This window comes from Lycorma delicatula, chromosome 3 (assembly GCF_047948215.1).
Source record: "Lycorma delicatula isolate Av1 chromosome 3, ASM4794821v1, whole genome shotgun sequence".
Taxonomy (NCBI): domain Eukaryota; kingdom Metazoa; phylum Arthropoda; class Insecta; order Hemiptera; family Fulgoridae; genus Lycorma; species Lycorma delicatula.
The window spans coordinates 111,358,155-111,383,311 of NC_134457.1; the positions used below are offsets into that span (position 1 = coordinate 111,358,155).

Sequence of the window (25,157 nt, forward strand, 5' to 3'; positions counted from 1 at the left end):
TGAGAGCGCTGATTGTAAAGATCCCGCTGAATATAGGATAGTTGTTTGAATAAGATTTTGAAATAATTTGATAGTTTATGAACAATTAATTTGTATTTATTTGTTAATTTTAAATAGTTTCAGCAAGTCTCCATTACAGTTTAAAATAAAGTGAAAGTTACTTCAGTCATCAGTAAAGATTTTATTATTTTCAAAGTAAATAAAATATACTGTAGTCAATTACTTTTTCTTTTTTTTTTAATTAAATTGCGTCGCGTCCTAAGTATCTAAATTAAAATTAATGAAAGATCATACAAAAAAAAAAAAAACAGTTTTACTTGCAAGATTTTTCACTTTTTGAGAATGGGAAATTTTTGTTAGTGATAGCTTTACCTACAGAAGGGATTAATCAAGAATATCATAAACTCATTATCATGATTATTTTTTTTTAAGATGGTTTGATGAATTTTTAGGAATAAGTTTAGGTCGTTAACATAATATTATAATATTTCACAATTAATACCAAAGTTGACTTTTGCCATAACACTTAGTAGCTACGTTTAATTACTGATATTGCACGTTAACTGGAAGATTTACTGTGTTCTTGATTGGATACGTACATAAGTCTCACGATATGATTCTATCCAGCAGCTGCGGCAGGCATGACACTTTTGGCTTTTTGCCCTACAATATTGCACGATCAATAAGTTAGCTGTATCGTATTTTGTCGGCTGATAAGCTCCCTGCTGTGTCAATAACTTTTATCTTCCGTTAACGATAAATACTGTATAAACTTTCTTTTATGAATACGTAGTTACAAGTAACAGAAAATCTAATTTCTGTTACATTTGTTACTGCTCTGTTGAATTTAATTCGATCAACATTTTTAAACTGGATTATTTCAATATAAATTATAGTAATATTACGTGCGTTGGGCTTTATTTATGAAACGTAAATCATATTACGCATCAAAATAAATTATACATTTAGCTTATCCAAAAACGTTTAAAGAACTGGTGTAATGATTCATCCTTAAACGTTTAGGATTCAAATGTATGGTCCTAAGTTTTGCAAAGTGTCCTTAAGTATATATATTTTTTTAATGTAATGAAGGTTTTTAGCTTCTTAAGTGCAACATTACCAACTTTTTTCATTTGACTGAAATTTGTTTTCTTGCGCAGTTTGGATACGTAGTACTTCGAACACCAAAACCCCAAAGAATAAACTGGTGCGATTGGAAATTTTTTTAAAGAAAGTAAATTGACATACACTCCGTTTTTAGGCAGATTTTTATGCGTCTTACTATTTTATCTTCGTTCTATGTAAAATATAGTGGGCTGTATATCAATAGTGTATATAGTGTATAATCAAAATATAACAAAACACATAAGACTAAACCTGTGGGAATAACACATAACTATTTGCTTTTATATATTTTTCTTCTTCCCCGGGCCGGATCCTGCAGTTAAGTATTACACAGCCCACGGGAGTGTCCATTACTCTTCGGCCCGTCGGTCGGATTTCACATTGCGCCCGCCTGAAACCCCCCGAGTAGGATCCACCAGGCCCGGCTATGCCGTCCCTGGGTCCCCACTTCGGGAGCCGGGACTCGGTCTTTATGCCAATGCCTCTAACGGGGACACCCCGAGTGGGGCATCCCCGCCGGAACTCGTTCTTTTTCGCTCGGGAGTGCGAGAGTTCCCGTGTCTCATCGTTACCGCCCACTTGTGCAAGCACGTGCAAACGGCAGCTCCGCAGAGGGCTGTCCTTCATCCCCGATCCTTCACCTGAAGGACCCTCGCCACGAACCCTGCCATGGTGTCAAAACTCTTGGGGTTGCGCAACATGGTAGCGATGTTCTCCACACTGAGCGGACCGGTAATCGCCGAGCAAGCTAGGCGGTATTCATCCCACTGCGGGTAACAGAACACCACGTGTTCTGGGGTATCCGGGTCGCAGCAGTTAGGGCAGTAGGGGTCATCCACCCTCCCCCTTCCACACAGGTAGGCGCTAAAAACCCCATAGCCGGTCAAGTATTGTGTGACCCAAGAATAACATAGATTAGCCACAAGCTTTTACACTAGTTTTTGGGTATAAAATATTTTTACAATTTTTTTTTTTTATTGTTTTTATTTTAAAAAAATTATTCTAATTTTTTTATATATTTAATAATTAAAATCATTTGATCATCTCAGTCTCACAGATCTTGGGGTACTTGCTTGTTTCATCTAAAATTCCGAGTTTAATTTCCCCGGTGAGGTTTCGGAAAATTTATAATTTTGTTAATTTGGTAGCTGCTAATGACCTAAATAATTGATATAATTAAGAATAATTTGAATAACATTACCCAAAAATATTATTTGTACTTCAGCATCAATAAGGGAACAAATGGATTATATATGAGCATTACGCAATCAGCACACGCATATCCTACAGCCCTAAAATAAATAAAAATTCACATGAAGGTTATCTGTAAAATATTACAAACAATAATAAACAAATAATAAATATTTGCAGACGGTAAAAGGTACCGAAACAACAATCTAGTTGAGGACTAGATCAAAAACTTCTTCCTGAAGGTAATAGTGCATAATATAAAGATTAAATTTTACTTATGAAAAATATGAAAAAATGCAGAAACATTAAATTGAAAAACTATAGCTTAGACCAGTGTTCCTCAATCTGTGGGACGTGCCCCACTTTGGGGGATGTGATAACAATAAATAGGACATATCGAAAAGAAAATATTATTAAAAAATGTGTAAATTTACTGTAAGGAAAGCAAAACAAAATACATTCTCACATAATAATTAATAAAATATACTTTTACACGTACAATACATTTATAAATAGGATTGTATCAGTACTGCACAATGTATTTAATAATTAACTTATTATTACTAAATTAAAAAAAGTTTACTAATTATTAGTGACTGCGTTGGGCATGTCTTGCAAAGTAAAGTTTTTCGAAGGACGATTTAATATTAGAAATAGACACTCCGAGTCTTTTTTTTAATATTTAGCTGAGATCTATGTTTTGTCTTTAAATGAGCCATCGAAAAAGTCCAGTTTCGTAAAGGTAGAATGTTGAAAATGGTGTACGAAATACTCTTGTTTTTAGAGCAGAAAACTCATCATCCACCCCTGCCCAAAATTCAAAGAGTGATTTATTAGTAAATTGTCTTTTGATTTTGCCATTTGCCGTGAAGTCTATGAAGATTTCTTCTTCAACAGTTGAGAGCCCTTCGGGAGTATTTTGAAATGGATCCCTAACCCACACGTAACTTGCTACCAAGTTGTAGTCAGCAAGAAAATAGTTTTTTAAATTCTTTCCCAGCATGGCTAAATGATTTTCAATGGTTATAAAAACAACTTTATATGTTGTTCTTCAGCCTTGTAAGTTTAAACACATTCATCCACATTTGCAAACATTTCTAGGTTTTTGCTTTAAATTTCTACTCCACAATTCCAATTTTGTACAAAAAGCGTTAACTTTATCACTCGTATCCAACATATGTGTATTTTCTCAATGGAGTTGGAGACTCAAGATATTTAATTTCTCGAATATGTCGACCAAGTAGCTCAATTCCATCACAAATAAACCGTCTCGAAACTTCTCGGCTTTCGGTTGGTTTTCTTCTTCTCAAAAAGTGTCGATTTCATTTCTTGACTCATAATCAAGTTGCAATAATATCTCTGTTAAATGAGACCACAGCTGAATCTCTAACTTATGTAAATAAATTTTGATATTCTTTTAAAATTGTGATGTCCATTTTGAATTACCCGGTATTTACCACAAAAAAATATACTATTTTTTTTTTTAGATTTGTCATATTATTCATCGATTTATACTTGTACGTAGTTTTAAATAGAAGTTTTATAAAACAAAGTTACACGTTACATTTTTTTTACAATGTAAGGTTTTTTTTTACACTAAATATGATGAAAGTTATTAAAACTGACAAACAGAACATGTCGTTTCAGTTACAAAGTGAGCAAGATATTAAAACAAAAACGAAAAAAATAGAAAAAATCACCAGTGTTCTGTGAACATGTAAATCAGATATTATTGTCATATTCGTATCCGGAGAACAGTTGTGACAGATTTTTTTTACTAAAACGTATCATATTTTTCATAAAACGTTTTTTAAAACAATCTTGGATTAAAAAAAAAATATTTCAAAACATTACGAAGTTCAATTTAATTAATTTTACGCATAAACTGGTAAATTAAAACAAATTAATACGTTCTAATCTGATTTTATATGGAATGATAAAATGAGCTATTTTTGAAATAAAATAAACGTATCTTTGTGAATTTAACGACACGATCGTAAAATACTGGCAAATGATTCTGTGTAATAATGATTTATTATTTTCATTTACATACATGTATAATATTCTTATTAACGTAATGTATCAAAATATTTCATTTAGTTATTTAATATTAAAATTTATTAATGAATACAGTTACATTAAAAGCGGCTGGTATCATATAAATTTCCATTCAAGAACATTTACTTACGTTTTTTATAATTTTTTTTAAAAATATAATATTTAATGAATATTTTTTTTGGTATCGGATATCTTGTTAATGGTAAAGATTAATTTTCATATATTCGTTTTTCATTATAAAAAAGATTATCCCTTTTTTTATAAATCATTAAAACCTATTCTAATTTTATACCATAAATTACATCTACTGTAACTAATTACTATAAACTACATCTGCCTATATATAACCCAATGAAGGAGACGCCTATCGTAAGGGATAGCTTATACGAAACTCGTTTACCCTACTTTAAAATCGATATCCTATTAGCAATAACTGTCTCGTCTTTCATCCTTGGAACTTAAATTTTCAATGCAATTTTTAGCTACAGGAGTTGGTTATAGATAGAATCCTAAAACCGTAAACTGTTAAATATGCCTACAAATCATTGCTACAAGGCAGGAAGAGAGGAATTATTCAGCAGATTGTCAACGGCATTTCTGATCGTTATTTACAATTGAATAAAAAGGCGTTTTAAAAATTTCATTGCTCTATAACAGCTGGTTACTTGGGCAAATTCAAACTTCTACTCCAATTTTTTTCAATTTTTGGCAAATGAAAATACGTCAGGAACAATTCTCACGATCATCACATGATTTACTAGTATTTCTGATTATTTTTATTGAAATATCATTAAAAATACTCATCTTCATAAACCGACGACTGAAGTTTCCCGTCAATAACCGTATTGACGAATGATCCATGACCATGACATACTTTTTAGATTTTATCCCTAAAAAGTGAATGAAATGAGGCGATACAAAACCTCTCAAAAAGAGTATTAATGTCACATTTTTCCAGTCACGCTAAACATGATTATATATATTGCATTTTTTTCTTTACTGGACATCATTCACAAATTAGCTTTTACTTTAAGTTATTTTTAATACTTTTATTAATTATTAAAAACTGCTAATTATTAAAATTTAAAAGTAGTTATTAAAATTTGTTACTCTAATTTTATAATTTATAATTCGTTATTATAATTGACTTTGACATATGACTTAAAAGTCGAAAAGCCCTTTTTATTATATATTTATAATGTTCAAATCCATTTTTCTTGTACTGAGGATTTCTGCTAAAGTGGTTATAGAAGGATACAAAAAAGGAAAGAAAATTACTAGATAAAATTATCATCATACAGCAAAGTTGTTTTATAATCTTAAAACTATTTTATTAGCTTTTAAATAATTACGAGGTCTGTTCAGAAAATAACCGAACCTTATTAATTATACGCCAACGGAGTTATTTAGTGGCGTGCGGTTGGTAGTATTGTGTTCTGCATAATCTTCTCTGTAACTGTATGTTCTTGGATTGTAGATATCTCGTTTAGTTGTTGTGTTATTGTTGATTGAGTACAACGTGTTTAAGTGTTATTAGCGATTTTTGTAATGTGTGATTTTTTGATGATAGAACTTTTGTGCCAATGTCATAGCCGTTAACCCAGCTTTCGTCTCCTGTTATGATCCTTTGCATGAATGTTGTTCAAGGAGTTGCCGGCAATTATCCACTCGATGTTCTTTCTGCTATTCGGTCATCAAACGAGGAACAAACTTTACTGCAACTCGATGCATGTTCAGTTTTTCAGTCAAAATGTCATACTGTGATCCAATCGAAATGTTAACCCTCTTTGTATGATCTCTGACAGTCAATCGACGATTTGCACGCACCAGATCGTTGATTTTCTGAACGTGTGTGTCATCAATTTAAGTCGAAGGCCTTCTTGGTCGAGAGTCATCTTCAATTGACTGACGACCACTTTTAAATCGTAAAGACCATTCGCAACATTGTGTACGACCTAGAGCATCATTTCCGTAAGCTTGTTTCAAAACGTGAAAAGTTTCTGTGAGTTTTCCCCAGTTTCACGCAAAATTTTACGTTGTATCGTTGCTCCCGAAAATCGCACATTAGAAAAATCGCTCCTAACACTTAAACACGTTGCACCTAAATAACAATAACTCGAAAACTAAACGAGATATCAACAATCCAAGAACGGAACACAGTGTTACTAACCGCACGTCACTAAATATCTACGTTGGCGCGTAATTAAAAAAATTGGTTATTTCTTTAATAAACCTCGTGTGTGCGGGTGTGTGAGTGTATATATATATATATATATGAATATAAAAAAAAAGGTACTGTAATTCCATGTTAGCTGCTCCAATTTTCTTGAAATATATAATAATCTTTTTAACTTTTCGCCATTTACCTAATTGACATTAGACATTATACGGAAATTTTTAAAACACCGAATTGAAGACAATAGAGCCATTTCCAAATTGAGTAGCCAAAACTTTTTAAAACCTATCTACTAGATCATCAAATATTTCGACAAACGCACACTTTCATATAATCTATTAGTGGGGTTTTAAAACAACCATTTAAAAAAATTCTGAAACTTGTAGAAAAGTCTTTAAAAACCAATAAAAATATACAAAACAGTATCATTTACTAACTAAACACATTCAGGGTTAAGCATGTCAATCCGGGTTAATACAAACGTGTGTGTCATCCGGTTAAACTTCAATGACTGCATTAGATACTACATCGGAAAGACCGGATGTACATCAATCCATAGATACGAAGAACATATAAAACAAAACATATACGATGTACATAAAACAAACATTTCACGTAAAGGAATCAACCTTCGAAAATTACCTCATAGAAACAGAAATTTGTAGAAAGATATAAATCACAAAAGCAAATTGAACACGTAGAAAATAAAATCATGAATCCAACATCCTCAAGATGATGTGAAACTTATAAACGGATGTGTTGAAACGGTAAAACATAATGCAGATCAAACATACACCCAACAGTTCGGACCAAACAATATCGGTAGCAGCACGTTTGACATTTCTAAATGTTTAGAAAGCAAATAATTTTTTTTAATATTTTTTTTTATTTTATGATGTCCGTTTATGAAATCATATAAGTTTTGTAACAAGTAATTAGCTTTCTTTTGTGATGTTAGTTGGTATTTTTACTTTTTAAATTAATTATAAATAACTGTATGTTTCCATACAAAATCGACATATCGATTAAAGTGATGATATGGAACAATTGAAAGGGTGTAGACTAAGTGATGATCGTATTAAACTATATATATATATCTATATAGATATAGATATAACCACATCGTATAATATGAACACAATGGTTAGATGAACTAATTGAATACATCGATGGTAACGCGTATTGGACATTATAGGATACCTAACGTAGACGATTTGTCAAACTGACAGCCCGACTAATGTAATTCCTCCTTTATTAATACAGTCAGTCATGTTTCATCTTTTTTCTTCTTTTTCCAATTTTTTTTATTCTTTTTAAAGCTACTTGACCTTCATCTTTAACTCTTAGTTAATTAACTATTAGTATTTTTATTAATACCAAAATAATACCATGAATAAACAATTAATACCATCAGTTTAATGAAAAATGTTATTTTTAGAGTGTAATTCAACATTAACACATTTTTACGTTAATTATGAAGTTTAAATTTCGAATGTTAATTCAAAATAATTCACTTCTTTATTTTAATCAGCAATTATGTAATTTTAATTTTTGGTGTAAGATCGTAGCCACTTTGTATACTTTCAAAAAATTTATGTGAGTTATTTTTCGTATTTCCTCATTAAAATTTTCCTTTATTAACATTAAAGTTGCTACGAATTGCTAAGTCTGTGTTATTAACAGACAAAAATCAGAAAAGTAATATTTCCTGATATTTACGCTCATCAAATACAGGTTTTGTTATTAAATTTATTGAATTAGAATTCCTGCAACTCGCTTCGATAAAGAAAAAGTTATTTTAGAAGTATCCTACGAATTTACCTATGGAAAAAAATTAATTACACGGTATTAATATTAAAAATCTCTTTTTTCATTATTATTAGTTTCAATTTATTTGAAAATTTATTTTCTTTTGTAATTACAGAAAATTAGGCATGAAATTGTTTCATCTTTGTCTACCTTCCCGTATTGTAGTATTAAAATCCCATAATTTCGTTAAAAAATTATTTTTGTGATACTACACACCTAAACTTTAGACACAATAAAAAGCTTTTCTAGGGTCATTTGAAGCAAAATATTTGTATAAAAATTCGTGTGGAAAAGCTTTATTTTTGAGTTGCAATTTAAAGAAAAATTTCCTGTTGATTTTTACTTTAAAGTTAAATTTTTTGCTATTTTTATATTATTTAGATATTAATTATAGGACTAAATTATTGATTTTATATGATATTTATTTAATCTGGTGAATTATATGAAATATATTTTATTACTACTGTATATAACTACTGTAATTACTAAAAAACAAATTGAAAGTATTATTATAATGGAAAATTGTGAAAACAATGAGAGTTTTTGTTAATAAAAAGAAAAGCATTTTGCATATATTTTGTAAAGAATTTAATAAGATAAATAGCTGATAAGTTCATCTACTTGCGTCTTTACAACTACAGTTTATTTAATTAAAAGTTAAAAAAATATTTTTGCAACACTTACATCAATTACTGATGGTCATATTACATAATTATTAGACAACAAACTAAAAGGGGGCATAACTATTTAACTGAATTTATACATTTTAACGTTTCATTTTAAAATTATTCATACTAAAACGAATAACTCCGAATGTATTGTGTTTTGTATAAAAAATGACATCTTAAAATAAATTAATTACTATTCTAATTGCTTTAAATGTTAAATTAGTGTTGATTTTTGCTTTAGATTAGAATTTTAACATTTTCTCCCATGTTTTTTTTTAGTTTAGATGATCTGTTTTGTTTTAAATAAAAATTAAATTTTAAATTTATGTTTGTTTCGATTAACTTTATTTACATAAGTTTTCTCAAAATTAAGTTAGTTCATGCGAAACCTAAAAAAACATTTTTCTACTTAAGTTTTTTTAGCTTTGCAATATTTCTCCTTCAAAGGCAAGCTTTTTCTTTCATAACGAGTGCTGTAAAGGTATACAGGAAGACAGGAAGGAAAGGAATAAATAAGGATAATGGAATCTCAGAAACAGAATCATATGGATGATTTACTTTTAAACATTCTTTACGTTTTCTACATATTTTTTTTTTTATTTACTGAATTTAAAGTAATGCAACAACTTCATTTGCATACGCATAATATTTCGTGTATTTTATATTACATTAATTTATAATATGCATTATACAGTTTCCCATAAGTTCACATACACAGGAAAAATAAACCTTTTGTTATGAAAACCATTTTTATTTATATATTTTCATTATTATTATTATTATATTTTTTGTGCATTAGCGTTACGTAGCCATCGACTTCTAAGTCATTAGCCCATGTCACATTGTTTAAAAAAGAATTAAATTACCAGCAGTATTGTTATATATAAGGGCCTCTTATATTTTAATAAAACCATAAAAATAAACATAACATGAAACATTTAAACAGAACGTACACATGTAAGGGCCTGACATTTACTTAAAACACAAAAAAATAATACTATAACATTATACACAATAAGATAAAATACCCAAAATGTCTTTATGACACCATGTAAATTTGAAAACTATATGTTCGGATAAAGTGCATTCACTTAAAAGATTCTCAGTTAAACAAACTCATACTCACTTAACAATCTCGTTGGTAGTCCGCTGGCATGTTAATAAGCAATTACTTTTTCTTGTTTGTCATTTTCTAAATATTATTTCTTAGTTCGTATCTTTTTTTGATGTTTTCATATATAATACACTCTTCGAGTAGATGCTAAAGCTGTTTATACGTACACTGCACATTGGTTTTTCTTCACCGGTTAACAAATAGAAATTTCTTATTCGTGTGTGAGTGATTCTGAGTCTTGTCAAAGCCACTTGTTCTCAGCGAGTCAGTTTCGCATTGATTTTCCATTTATATGGAGTAGTTATAATTGCATACAATTTCCTACTTAGTCTTCTCCATTCATCATTCCAGGCGTTTCTGATAGTGTTAGATGATTTTAACGTCTGCTACGCGAATAGGGATTATATTCATATTCTGGAAATTGAAGGGTGTAATGTAAAATATAAAAATATCAGTAGTTAAAGCCGTATTCAGTTAATCAGTTTCCTTTCCGTAGACAAATGAAGTTTAACATTGGTCTCTTGCATGCAGTTGGCAGTTTTTTAGTGACTAATGAGTATAGTAACCTCTCGGGTTTGACTAATGGTAAAATTAATGTCGGAAATCAGCTCTTTACCAGCTGATTTTCGAAATTGAAGATTCTGAGGTTCAAATCCTAGTAAAGATAAGCTACTTTTATACGAATTTGATTACTAAACAGTGTATAATGGTGTACTTTGGTGTTCGGGGTTCGGGGTTCAATTAACCATATATCTTAGGAACGGTCAGTCTGAGTTTGTACAAAGTTACACCTCGTTTATGTGTCATATAAATCATTGGGCCATTAGATTGCTAATTGTTCACAAGTTAAACAAATTATAAAGTATAGAAAATAAAAACTATAATAGATGTCACTTAATATTAAAAAAAAAAACATAGACAAAATATCTCATCGAACATCTTAAACCATATCTCGAATAAAATTAAAAAAACGGTTTAAACCGTAATTTTTGCAATATGATTATAAAATATTTCTGAAAAATTATCGACCATGGTAATTATGTCTTTCTAATCTCAAGAGAAAATAATGGAAGATTTCATTAAAATAAATTCATTTCTTCGAGTTATGTAATTTAATTGATAATAAAGTTATAATCTGAATGGCCAAATTGTAACAGAGAACCAAACTTGCGTGTCAGTATCAATTTTAAGTTTCATTAGGATCTTACTTGTATAATATTTATTTATACAGGTTGATTATTATAATTCAGTATCTCTATTTAGGTTAGCTCTTTGTAGTCACCGAATTGCAATTACATACACAAAAATATACATCAGCGAGTCGACTAGTAATTTTAACCTGATAATTCAACCATTCTAACTTATTTGACGTGAAAAATTTGTTACACTAAATCTACGGTAAAAACGTTACGATGCTTTAAAGAACGTCTTTATCATACAAGTAAATAAGATTTTCGTGTTCTATAACAGTTATTTCTTAATATTTATTTGCCAAGAATTTCCGAGTTAATGTATTACTTCGATTCAATAAAACAAGAATGAATCAAATTACCCATCTAACGATTGTGTATTTTGTTATCCTAAAATATTAATACACCGACGTAAAATTACGTGTTCCTACGTAATATTTATTGTTAATTTATTTTCTCTTCTTTTGTAGTTGATAAAAATAATTTTAAATACGTTTGTGTTTGAATATACGTGACGCTCTCGCATTCTTTTGTGCCAAAACTGTTAATATATGTGAACAAATCAACAGTAGACCTGGCCTGGTTTTTTTTTTCTTTTTTTTACACTACATTGCCTATGTGGCTGTATTCCAATAATACAAAATAAAAAACTATTTTTAGAACATTCTAAAGAAAAAAAACAATACATTTTTTACTGTTTAAATCTTATTTTATAATTATTACATTATAATTTTTGTTTTATTTAAAAATAAAGGATTCGATTAGTGTTTTATAATTGCTGGTTTATTCCTCTACTGGGTGAATAGAATATACATATGAATATATGTATACTATTAGTCGGTCTTATCTAGCTAGGGAGCTCTGCTCCGTGCACCCTCTGTGCATTTAAGTCATGCATATGAGAATAATAGTGATAAATAAAAATTAAAGCCTGTTCAATTTATAAAAAGCAATCAGTATACTGTATTTCTTCAGAGCAACAGTTTGGTCAGTATAAGATTCGAAATATTGAGCAATCTGTAGGATACGGGCTTCTTAAAATAGTAGTTATAGCTGGTTGCCCGTCCTTCGAAGGTAAAACTGTATTTTGCACGTTCTTATCCGTTACCCGACAAACACCCCTATAGAGTGACTGTACTTTGTTCATCAATTCTTTTTTTACTTGTTTTTATATTTTAAGTTTTTTAGTCAAGCAACCGGCGGCAGTGCAGCCAGTCATGTTGCACGCACAGTAACAGAAACAGTGGCTGTGTTGTCTGAGCTGCCGCACCGTACATCGTCGCACCCCTTAAAAAATCAAAACTCAAAACCGAGAATAGTTTTTAGATATTTATCTGAAGAGTATTTGCAAGCTCAAATCGAGTGAATATCTTGTTTAGTATATTCGGAAATGGTAATAATTTGCAATCATTATTCAAAACGACTTTACCATTTTTCATCTCTTTAAAGTACTGATTGCAAAAAAAATAGAAATTTATTTTCAGAATTTAGATAATCTAGTAATTGATTTTTTACGTGGAGATTGCACACACCAAAAATCAAATTGATATTTTGATACATTATCAGAAATTCTAAAATTAGTAAAATCTAATGTTATCCAAATTTTACCCATTATACTTGGAATTTCAAAAAATCCTTTCTTAGTGTGCACTGATAGAGTATGAAGAATTTTTATACACATTTTCATCAATTTATCTTCCTTAGTTTTAGCTGGGCGTTAATTTTGGATTACTCACGACATCTTGTTTTACAACTGTAGTTATGTGAGTACAAGTACGTATAATTTATTGTTTCCATAGAAAGAAATAGAATAATTTGTTAATTTATTCTGTCTTCTTCGGTCATTCTTATGGCTATGACTTATATACATCATTTAAAACACAAACGCCCTTAATCACTATGACTTCCTCTGAGAATAATGACGTCCATTAATTACCACATCCAGATTCTGTAGGGAACAGACTAAAAATTCCCCTTGTGCTGAAATGATAGGCTTGTCATGACGTGCAACTATCGATTTGGCTCAATGAAGAAATTATGTAAGCCCATTACATTTTTTTTCTGTTAAGTATAGGATTTGGTGTTAGTTAGTCTCGTAAAATTAATGAGGCAGAACAATTGCCGACTTTCCCTTCCGAGCTGGGGAAAGTTGCATCGACGTCACCTTGGTGACAGGCGATCGCTTAGGTGTACAAGTAGTTGGACTGTCTGGCTGAAGGAGAGTGTCAGTGATCATAGGCTTAGAACCTATGAGATCGCTTACGGTGGCGGTCCAGGAGCTCCAGACTCGGGTCGCTATAACCTAAGGGGCCTGGATCAGCGCAGGCTGTGACGCGAGTGTGCGGCTGCCTAACAGGGGTTGAAATGGCGTATGGAGCACAGGAAAGAGATGGAATTGATAGCTGAACAATTCGGCCGGGTCATTAAGACTGGCTGCGATAGGGTCCTACGGCGGCCTCGGCTGATGGACGGACTTTTAGATAGTAGCCATTCCGCTGATCGGAGAGTGCCTGGAGCCGTCATGATCGCTGCTTCCGGGGAGCCGTCTGTTAAACCCAGGCGGAAACCCGAGAAAAAGTGATGGGCCTCTGACCTTCGTGTGCTGCGCGCAAGAGTTAGGTCCGCTAGGAGAAGATACAAGCATCGCCCTCTAGCGGGGATTATCGTTGATTACATGCACGCTGAGGGTCTGCGGATGTATCGGCGCGCCCGTAATGAGTATATTCATGCGATCAAGGAAGCCAAACTAAAGTTTTGGTAAGACTCCATGCGTGAGTTGCAGCGCAATTCCTGACAACTCGCAAAGTTATGTTACCGGCCAAAGCCATTGCACGTGCTATCCAGTGTTCGATGCGGGTTTGGAACCCGTAGATATAGACCGAGTGGTTTCTCGAATGGCAGTGAGTAAAGCACGGGGATTGACCAAATAGACCCGGATATTTTCTATCATCTGCTTCCTATCATAAGGATGCAAACCTAGTTTTGGAAAAATCCGTCACCAGGGGAAGCCCGCAGAGCTCCGTTCTTGGTCCCTTGCTGTGGAACCTGGAATTCGACGGATTTTTGGCACCGACATTCCCGCAAGGGGTCACGGCCCAGGCTTTCGCCGATGACTGTCTCCTGTTAGTTCGTGGTAATTTGTGGTCACGACCGCATCTAGAAAATCGAGCGCAGGCGGCTTTGTCAACCGCAGAGGGCTGGATGGACATTCAAAATTTAAGGATTTCTGAGCCCAAGACGAAGTTTATGCTTCTCAAGAGTGCAGACAAATTATCATACAGTCGTAACCCCCGTATTAAGTATAAAGGCTGTGTAATCAGCCGAGTTCGAGTTCATGAGTACCTAGGTGTTTTGTTTGATGAGAAGTTGTTAATTAGCAATCACATTAGAAAATAGTGGCGGACGCCGTCTATGTAATGCACAAGCTTAGGAGGTTTGCTCGAAAGGATTACAAGCTGTCGGGCCGTCATTTGTACATGGTGTACCCAGGTGTCTTCGAAAATATGACCTCTTACCTGGCGTCTGTTTGCGCGTATAGGTTGAAAAGAAATCGAGCTCTTATTCAAAGTTTAAGGAGTGCCCAGCGCAGAGCCTTAATTTTATTCACTGGTATTTTTTAAACAACCTCCTACGAGGCTATCACTGTGTTGATAGCTTCGATCGCCATTCCCGTCTATCCAGAGGGCGAAGCCCTCTGGATCCCCGCACAGTTCATTGTTCTCATGATTGTGAGAATAATACTGATAAATAACAATTAAAAGTAATCAGGCTTTACAAAAACCTGAAAAAGAAACTAAATTACAAAAGACAGAATAATAGTAGCCTTGATAACTAAAGTACACACCCCTTTCAGAATTCATAAATATTTTTTACCAAGGAGGCAGAAATATAATAATGATGTTTATGGATTCATTTTTTTCCTTAATTAATATTTTTAATTTACAACTTCACACTCCTTGGGGGTAAAGAAATAATGAATATTTTAATCTTCAAGGGAACTCTACGGCGTCGGTTTGTGGCTTAAAATCTTCTATGGTATAATACAAACGTACCTTGAAAATTTGAAAGCAATCTATCGGTTGGTTCTTCAAATTTTTTCAAAATGAAATGTGTCTAAAAACCTAAGAAATTGTTAAGCTAAGAAATATGGGTAAAAATTTGGTTGCGATTGATCGAGTAGTTTTATTTGTTTATCCCAAACAAAAAAAAACCCTCTTCTTTATTTAATAATATAGATATAGATTTTATTTAACTTAAATTTAATTCTATTATTATTTTATATTATTATGCATTCGATTGATTTGAATCATTCAGTTCAAACCAATCGATACATAGCACAATGATAGAGGCTCACAGTTTACAGTTCATTAATTCAATCCATTAAAATTTGTGCTTCAACCGGCAAATCCCATTACTAATTCAGTTTTCTAATTGTAGTTTTTAAATTCAAAAATTAATTAATAACTTCGGGTGTTTGTGAATAAAATCCTGTACGTTTATTAAACAACAATCTAATTACTTCTGGAATGTGATGTAAAACGGTTTTTGGGATATCTCCTTTCCTAGGAAATGATTTTTACTTGATACAAGTTTGCGTTTTAAAATTTCTTCTTCTTCAAACTGTAACATTAAATTTTCTTCTTTTAAATGTAAAGAATTTACCTTAAATCGTTATTGATGTAGTTTAAATCCGTATCAGAAGAAAGTTTTAAATAAAGGCAATTAAAAACAAATCTAAATAATCTTTTATACTTTAGAATTCCCGCTATTTAATCTACAGACTGCGGAATATATCTTGGAAAAATCAATTACAACAATTAAATGTTGTTTTTAAGTACGATTCAGACTGTAATTTTTTTTTTTATACTACTTAATTAACATTTTCGTCTTAAAATTAAAATCAGTAGCATTCATGATCCATAATTAACATTAATAAAAACAGAACCTTTTGTATTTTTAAATAAATTTTTTGTATACCAAATTAATAAAAATTTTTTTTGAAGTTTGTTGAATAATGCTGATTATATATATACATATATAATATATATATATGAATATTATTAACTTAAATGTAATTTATTTAAGTTTATTTTCCTCTTGCTTGGATAGAATTAAATATAATAAAAATAAATATTCTATTTAAAAATATTACCTTTATCAATTTCAATCAACTAAACAAAGTTATTTATTTTTTCCTGATTAGCCTCCGGGAATAACCGTCAGGTATTACTTCAGAGGATGATACGTATGAGTTTAAGTGAAGTGTAGTCTTGTACAGTCTCCGGTCGACCATTTCTGAGATGTGTGGTTAAAACTATACAAACTTATAAATAAAATACAGAACGTTTCACTTAGATTTCTCTAAACTTCCTCAGATGACAATACAGATGCTCTACGTTCTCTTACATGCTCTACATTATGTTTCTCTCTCTCTCTCTCACACACACAAACACGCGCGCGCGCACGCACGCGTGTGTGTGTGTATTTAATTGATAAATTGTATCTCGTTTATTTCGGTTAAAAAAATATCTTTATTAGGATTCATAATTACATTTTATTAATTTAATTTTAATAATACATTTTCTTATTTTTTTTATGAATTGACGTAAAATATCTTATAGTGAAAATATTATATTTTAATAATGATTTCACTGAAGCGCGCTCGGCACTTTTCCCCTTCACTGAATTTATTCAAACGATGTTATTTGAATATAGAATGTGTCAAAAGGACGGACGGAGCTGATAGAAGCCTCTTGTTTTTTCCTGAACAGGAACTACACCATCCTTTTTCCTGTGCAAACTATAACAAGATGAACGTCCTTCACGATTCCTTCCTTTCTTTCTTTTTCCAGATTTTTTTTCTCATAGGTTTTTTATAGACACGATTTGTTTTATAAATCACAAATTTGCTACTTATTTACTTTAATTCTTTTGTATCTTTTTGTAATATAAAGGTTGTGATTTTTTTAACGTTATTAAAATAAATACAAGTCGTTGTTACAATATTTAGATTGGTATATCATCGTTTTCTGTAATATGTAGGCCAACATCGTGAAACAAATTGTTCATTAAAAACTTTTGTTAATTGTTAAAGGAAGTGGTTTATTTTAGAAGTACTATTACTGTTATTAATGTTTTCTACGGACGATGTCAATATTTTCTCTCGAGATTATCGAGATACCTTTTGATTTTAAAAACCATGTAATTTAAATGTGCCCTTTACGTGGCATTGTTAAATCTATGAAAGTACCACAATTTTTTGTTAAGTTAAATTTCACATATTTCTTATGTAAATGTAATAGATATAGAATTTCCTGTAGAAACTTCAAAAGGGTTCCCGTACCTAAATTATTTTTATTTATTCCTAACTTCTACGTTGCAATCTGCTCAACTAGTGAACAATAACCCCTTTTGGCCCAATCAGATAAGGATGATATGTGACATGTAAATGAAGTGTAGTATATTATATATATATGTATATATATAAAGCAACTAACGTTTGCAAGGATTTGAACTTCAGAACCTACGACTCCGAAAATCAGTTGTAAACAAGTCTAATAAAGAGAAAAATCTAAGCTTTTCAAGCTCGTAAAAACAAAGTCTTTCTAAATTTAATGAATAAATATGTATATATATATATATATATATATATATATATATATACGAGAGAGATAGAGTGAGAGAGAGAGAGAGATCCCGTGCGACGACGACTGCAAGAGCTGGTCTAGTATTAGTAACTAGATTTATTAGTACCTGGTCTAGTATTAGTATTAGTAGTAGATTGGCATAACGTTTCTAGTTACATTTTAAATTTCTATTGATATGACGTAGACTGTTTCCCAGAATTCTTGATTACACAGCTTGAATTTTAGCTATTTTATTCTAAACTTATAATAATTCCTTTTAAGCTTGATATATATTTTATGATAATTTAATTCTTTTTTCTTTATTTTTGTGCGGGTAGTTTTTTATTAGTACTTCGGGATTAAAACTCGTGATCCTAAACCGAAACATTCGAATAATATTAAGCCGGAGGTCGTACCTGATTTATGCATAATTTTCCATAACACATAGTATTCGATACTTGTGTTCAATTCTATTGCCGACAATGGGAATTAATGATTAAAATCTTCCTTCATTTATAAACGCTCAGCAGCACATCGCAGCATTGTTCAAAGAAGAAAATATAGCTTACTCTGTTTTTTTGTCTTCAATCATTTGACTGGATTGATGTAGCTCTTCAAGATTCCCTATCTAGTGTCAGTCGTTTTTTTTTTACATAATCCAAACGTTACCTGCCTGCACAATCTTTTCCATCTACCTGTCCCTCCAATATCAAAGCGACTACTCCAGGATACCTTAATATGTGGCCTATAAGTTTGTCTCTTCTTTTAACTATATTTTTTCAAATGCTTCTTTCTTTATCGATTTGCCGCAACACCTCTTCATTTGTCACTTTCTATACCCATCTGACTTTTAACATTCTTTTATAACACCACATTTCAAAAGCTTCTAATCTTTTCTTCTCAGGTATTCCGATCATCCAAGTTTCACTTCCATATAAAGCTACGCTCCAAACATATACTTTCACAAATGCTTTCTTGACATTTAGATTAATTTTTGAAGAAAATTACATTTCTGACTGAAAGCTCGTTTCCCCTGTCCTATTCGGAATTTTATATCGCTCCTGCTTCGTCCATCTTTAGTAATTCTACTTCCTAAATAACAAAATTTTTCTATCTCCGTAATTTTTTCTCTTCCTTTTTTTTATTTTTGGTGGTCTATCTACATTATTTGTACTGCATTTCATTACTTTCGTTTTGTTCTTGTTTATTTTCATGTGGTAGTTCTTGAGTAGGACTTCATCCACGTCATTCGTTGTTTCTTCTTAATCTTACTCTCAGCTAGAATTACTATATCATCAGGAAATCGTAGCTTCTTTAGCTTTTCACTTTGCATTGATACTCCCAATTTAAACTTCGTTTAGCCATATTTTGCAGCAATTTGTATATACACTGAAAATGCAGATTTTTTCCTTAGAAAAAAGCAAACGCTAGAACTAATTCCATTTATTTTTATAAAAAATAATGATAGTTTCAAAGTTTGACATGTATTTAAGTATTTCTCTAGCGTTTAGATAGTTTTTATGCTAAAAAGGAAAAATGTGTCCAACCAATTAAATTAAAAATATTTTTAATTTCATGCAGAATTTTATGTGCAATTCAAGTTTTATTTTTTATTTAATTTTATATCTTATTTTTCCTAATATTTTTTTTTTTAATATAAATATCTTTATGCTTGTTTTTTTACTGGAATATTCTGAAAACATATTTATTCATTACGCTTAGAAAAACTTTTATTTTTACGAGCTTGAAGAGCTTAGAATTTTCCTCTTAATTACACTTGAATATGTAATTGCTAATATTGTATTATAGTTCAGTCAAGCGATTTGTGTAATAATACTGTAAGTTTATCAATAATAAAACTCTTCTCGGCAAATCCTTACATACAAAATAATGTTAAACGTGATATGAATATTTGATGCTACTTCGCGGAACCGTCGCTTCTTCTAAAATTGAAATATTTCAACGGTTTCAGTGCTTAATACTTATATGATTAGACTCGTTATCTCTATCGCGTATCATATAACGAATGAGACATAATATAATAAACTTATAGTCCCAACGGAAAAAAAAGAACACTAAGAAGTAAAGAACACTACAAAAATTGTAAAATGCACCTGAATTCGTCTGTTGTCAACCACACAGACAACTGCCGAAACATTTATAGATTAAAACATGTACGCAGATTTTCCACTCGGATTTGTTTCGGAAACTTTTACTCGGATTTGTTTTAAGTCATATTTTCCATCATATGTCCAGTATGACTTGAATCATACATACCATACTGAATGAAATTTAAAACCCTTTAATTTTATTGTTCTGCGATATTTTTCTATTTTATCTTTTGCAGCACTACAGAGCTACTTGAATGTATGTATAACTTTGAAACTATAATTTTTATTTATAAATAAATGGAATTAGTTGAAGAAAAAAATCCACATTTTCATTGTACTTGTATTCAAGTATAAACTTAATCGGTTTAATTGATAACATGAGAATCGTGAAACACACTAAACTAATAAACCTTATCTCATGGACAAAGGTCTAACATCCATTTGTTGAAAGGTTTTTCAAACAACTTTATAGAAAAATACATTCTGATTGTTAAATTTTTGTTATAGTAATAGAATAGAACCATATATACGTATGCAAATATAAATTAATTGATAATGTTTGATAAATTATAACACACCCTTTAAGTAAATTTCATATGAAAGCTATCTATTGTCATGGGTACCATGATTCGACTTCCGGTAAATTTCAACATATCTTCGCGTTTCACATCCCCCAAACCCCAAAACGATTGTCAGTTCAAAAGTATATGTGTGTGTATATATATATATATATATATATATGTATCTATATGTATATGTATTTCACGTTCTTGTTTACACGATAACTGCAACCCAAAATCTCGGTTAAGATCGTTAATTGGCAAAACCGGATCATGAGAGTGGAAATCGGAGGGCTTTTCCGAAAAAACAAAATATCGCTGTAACTTTCTTATTATGCAAAATATCGAATTCGTTTAAAGTTCCTACTATTCTTTGGATAAGGACCTAAAACCTACCTTAGTAAAGTTTTTTGATATCACCAATCATTGGCCCAGGGGGTGGAAAAAAATGGGGTTTCGAAGACAAAAAATCATACGTCCCTTAATAGGCACAGTATCTAATCGGTTTTCAGTGGTCGTTAGTCCTCTAAACATTAATGAATTAAATAAAATTAAATGAAACAATTTTTGATATGACCAACCCTTACAGCAAGAGATAACCAAAATGTTGCTGGAATTGTAAGATGGGGCTTGTCGTGCTAAACATGTGAAACATTTTTTCACAGGCAACTGTTGTATTGAATAAATTTGAAGTTTTTCTTAAATTTAAAGTGTAAATCTTTTTTATCCCCTACTTAACACCGGTGAAATCTACCTCCGCCTTTCGGTGTGCTGAAAGGGATTTTTTTTTAAATGTTATACTGCAAAAAAGCAACGTAAGTCGTAATTTCAATAATTTAACCATCGTAAAATCTTCAATAAAAATTTATCAGTAGAGGGATTATTAGCTTATTAATAAAATAGCCGGTCATAGTTCGCTTCGTTCGCCCTTCCGGTTTAGCCAAGGGGCTTCGCTCCTGTATCCCAGTGTGTTTGTTAAACTCATGGTAGTGAGAATAATATAAATACAAATACCTGTAAAAAAACTAAATGACAAAAGATAGAATAGTAACTAATATAAATATATATATATATATATATATATATATAGACATTATACGAGGAAAAATTCACAACTTCACCAAGAAGGCTAAGACCTCAGTCTATAACTTAAAACCTTCCCTGGGATAACAAGATCCTGAAAATTTTAAAGCAATCAGTTGATTGGTTCTCGCGGGATGTTATTGCAAACTGACAGACAGAACCCGCCGCAAAATTTCGGATTGATATATTAGAAGAAATAATTTGTATTTATTTCTTTGAAATTAATGAATCTACTTTTAATACAGACCACTTAATTTCCATCAACACAGACCTTTTTCACTTGTCAACATCGATGCCGCAATTGTAACTAACCAAAGTAGGGAAAATAATGAATTATTGAATTCTTAACTGTAATAAATAGCACATAAAAATTGAAATAACTGTAATTTAAATAACTCAGTACTTTAGAACACCAAATAATTATCAAACTATTTTTGTAATAATGTATACAGACTGTCCTTTAAAGGTGAGGTCAAACTCTAGGAAATGATTTTACTTAACATACTGAAGAAAAAATGTCCAGTGAACATAGGTCCGAAAACCCATATTTTTCTGTCTGTCCGCCATTTTCTGTTTTAAGAAAAAAATTATTTTTCAAGAACAGTTAGAGATAACACAATAAAATGTTGTTCTTTATTTTAAACTTAAATTGATTAATAGGGAAAAAGTAACGATACTCTTCGTTGAAAAATTTCCAAATGGCGGTCGTTTCAATTTTTCTTCAACGGATATGGCGGCCATATTGTTATTTTGTTATCGTGGTTTCTTATTAATCAGAAAATTTTATTTAGTTATCAAGTGAGTCACGATAATAAAAAAAACAAGATAGCCGCCATATCGGTTTAGGCCTACTTTTTGCAATAACTCTGTTTTTTGTCGTCGGATTTTTACGACCAATATGTCGTTTTGTTCACGAAATTTGTCGAAATTTTGTCGAAATTTGTAAATGAAGAGTATAGTTATTTTGTTTTCCTATTAAAAAATGTTAGTTTAAATTAAAGTACAAAATTCAATTGCGTTATTTTTAATTGTTATTGAAAAATATTTTAAAAAATGGCGAGCAGACAGAAAAATATACTTTTTCGGACCTATGTTCATTAGATATTTTTTCTTCATATGTTAAGTTGAATCACTTCCTAGAGTTTGGCCTTACCTTTTAAGGACACTGTATAATACAAATTTATGTAATTTTCTTGTTTCATCTATGATTGTTTTTCATTATATATACGTTAAATTTGAATAATTTTGTAGACATTAAAGAACTATGCTGTTAGTAAACTAATAATATAGAACACTAATTTAGTAATAATAAAGGTAACAAAAAATTGCTCATAAATTGAATTGTTTTATATATTTTTTAAATATAATTTTATATATTTTTTTTTTTTTTTAAATATTTACTATTTTTTTACTTGAGTATTTTTCACTACTGTAGTATTTTTTACTAGGTATTTTTTTTAACTATAATTTTTTTCTCTTTCTACGGTAAGCTAAGCCAATTCACCAAAATTAATAATTTCATCATTTTGACATTTTATTGTCCCTTATACTATCCGATTCATTTCGTGAACATTTTATCTACGTCCTGGTACTATATAGCATTTCTTGGTAAAAATTCACTCTCTACTCTGCAGTTGTTGAATAAATATATCTTTATTTTAAATATAAGCTAAGACTTCTTTTTCACTTAAGATGTAGGGTCCAGAACACGTAGTATCTTCTGTCGTCTTTTGAATAATTTTTAAAGGTATATGTTTTCAGTTTTTGAGGAATTCTTATGTATGGCTTTTAATTTTAAATAATACAGTCATGTTCTGGCAGACCTGCTATTGCCAGTTTCTTGTAATATTAAGCACGATTTATTCCACCTCGTTAATCTTTTCTTTATTAAGCCTATATGTACTAACTTTTAATTTTAATAATATAATATTTTAATTAATTATCGTAATTATTTTAACAAGTATATTAGTTATAGCGCACTTTTATAATTTCAGTTTGTTAAACTTTTAATTCGTATCATATTGCATAATAACATTGTATTTTATTTGTTACAGTTCGTCTCCACGATAGTATACAGGAAGAAAACTTCCATTATTTGGTGTTTGATTTGTAAGTAATATTTTTTTTTTCGTAGCTTATGTATGTTTCTCCTTTATATATATATATATAGACACACACACACACACACAATTTACTCTCGCGTGCGCGCGCGAGTAAATTAAAAAAAAAGTTGTATCATATAACAACAACAAAAATAATAACAATATACATTTTTATAAGTAACAAGAATTTATTTTACTCATTTCGACTCGCAAATAAAAAAAAATCTGTTTAAAGAAATCTAAAAATTTGACCATCATAACTAAAACTGTTTCTACGACAAAACTTTGCGCAAATCAGAGACTAATCTATCGTGAAAAATGCGGAGACATTTGTCATATAGAGGAGAGAAAATCACGTTACGTCATAACTTCCATTTTCCCATCATTCCACCTTCTACTGCTATGCAATAACTACCACAAACACACTCAGCAAACTGAGTGTAAAAATTTACCACGTCTGAAGTATAAAGTAATAAAATAAGTGTTAGATAACATTTTATAAAAAAAAAAAAATAATGGATTCACATACACAACTAAATATGGTAGTTTACTTATTCATCGTATTTTAGAACTTGTACGTACATAAATACACATAAAAAATAAAATTAAAAAAATAATGGAAAAAACAAACTTTGAAAATCAAATTAATTAAGGAAAACAATGAAATCAATTTTAAATGATGCGTTTCTAAAAAAACCTTTTTCAATTAAAACATTGTAAACAAAAAATGTTACATATATCATTTATAATTTAAAAAATACGGTATTTTGTATATTTAGATTGTTTATTTATTAAGCAACACGTCAGTCAACACCTGTTCAAAAAAAAAAATAAATCAATGAAATAAATGCTTTACCGAATACGATTTCATTGTTATTCTACTCTACTACATAAAGAAATTTAAAATGATTTTGTAGAGCGTTGTATTTATGGTATTATCTTTATTGTTACGAAGCTTTTTACTCCCTTAGCAGATATTAATATTTTAAATTTCCGTCAAATGATAACGGAATAGAACATTTAACAATTTTGAGAAAACTAGAATTGAATTATAAATAGAGAAATAATTTTTACGTATAATTTGTACGACTAAAAAAAAAATATGAAAGGATGTGTCAATATTATTAGGTTTTTCTGCAATTCAGAAAGAAGCGTATGTAGGATATACATTATTCTTCTTGGTTTTAAATTTGTTTGTGGTAGAAAAAATAACAGAACAATAAGAAAACCGGAGAAAAAATGCAAATTTTAATTTAAATTAATATTATTACTTTGGCTTAAATTTTTTGAATGGATTAGAAGTAATAAACTCATTCATTAGCAGAGGAAAAAATTTAATCTGGT

At 30.5% G+C, this 25,157-nt stretch overlaps 1 protein-coding gene across 9 annotated transcripts in view; it reads left to right on the forward strand.

Moving 5' to 3' along the window:
* Nucleotides 1–25,157, forward strand: part of CaMKII (Calcium/calmodulin-dependent protein kinase II) — a 724,082-nt gene that overhangs the window by 448,121 nt on the left and 250,804 nt on the right. For all 9 annotated transcript variants that reach the window (XM_075360384.1, XM_075360386.1, XM_075360388.1 and 6 more), the window contains exon 4: nucleotides 23,766–23,820. In XM_075360384.1, coding sequence (XP_075216499.1) covers nucleotides 23,766–23,820 — 55 coding nt within the window. The remainder of the gene's footprint in view (nucleotides 1–23,765; nucleotides 23,821–25,157) is intronic.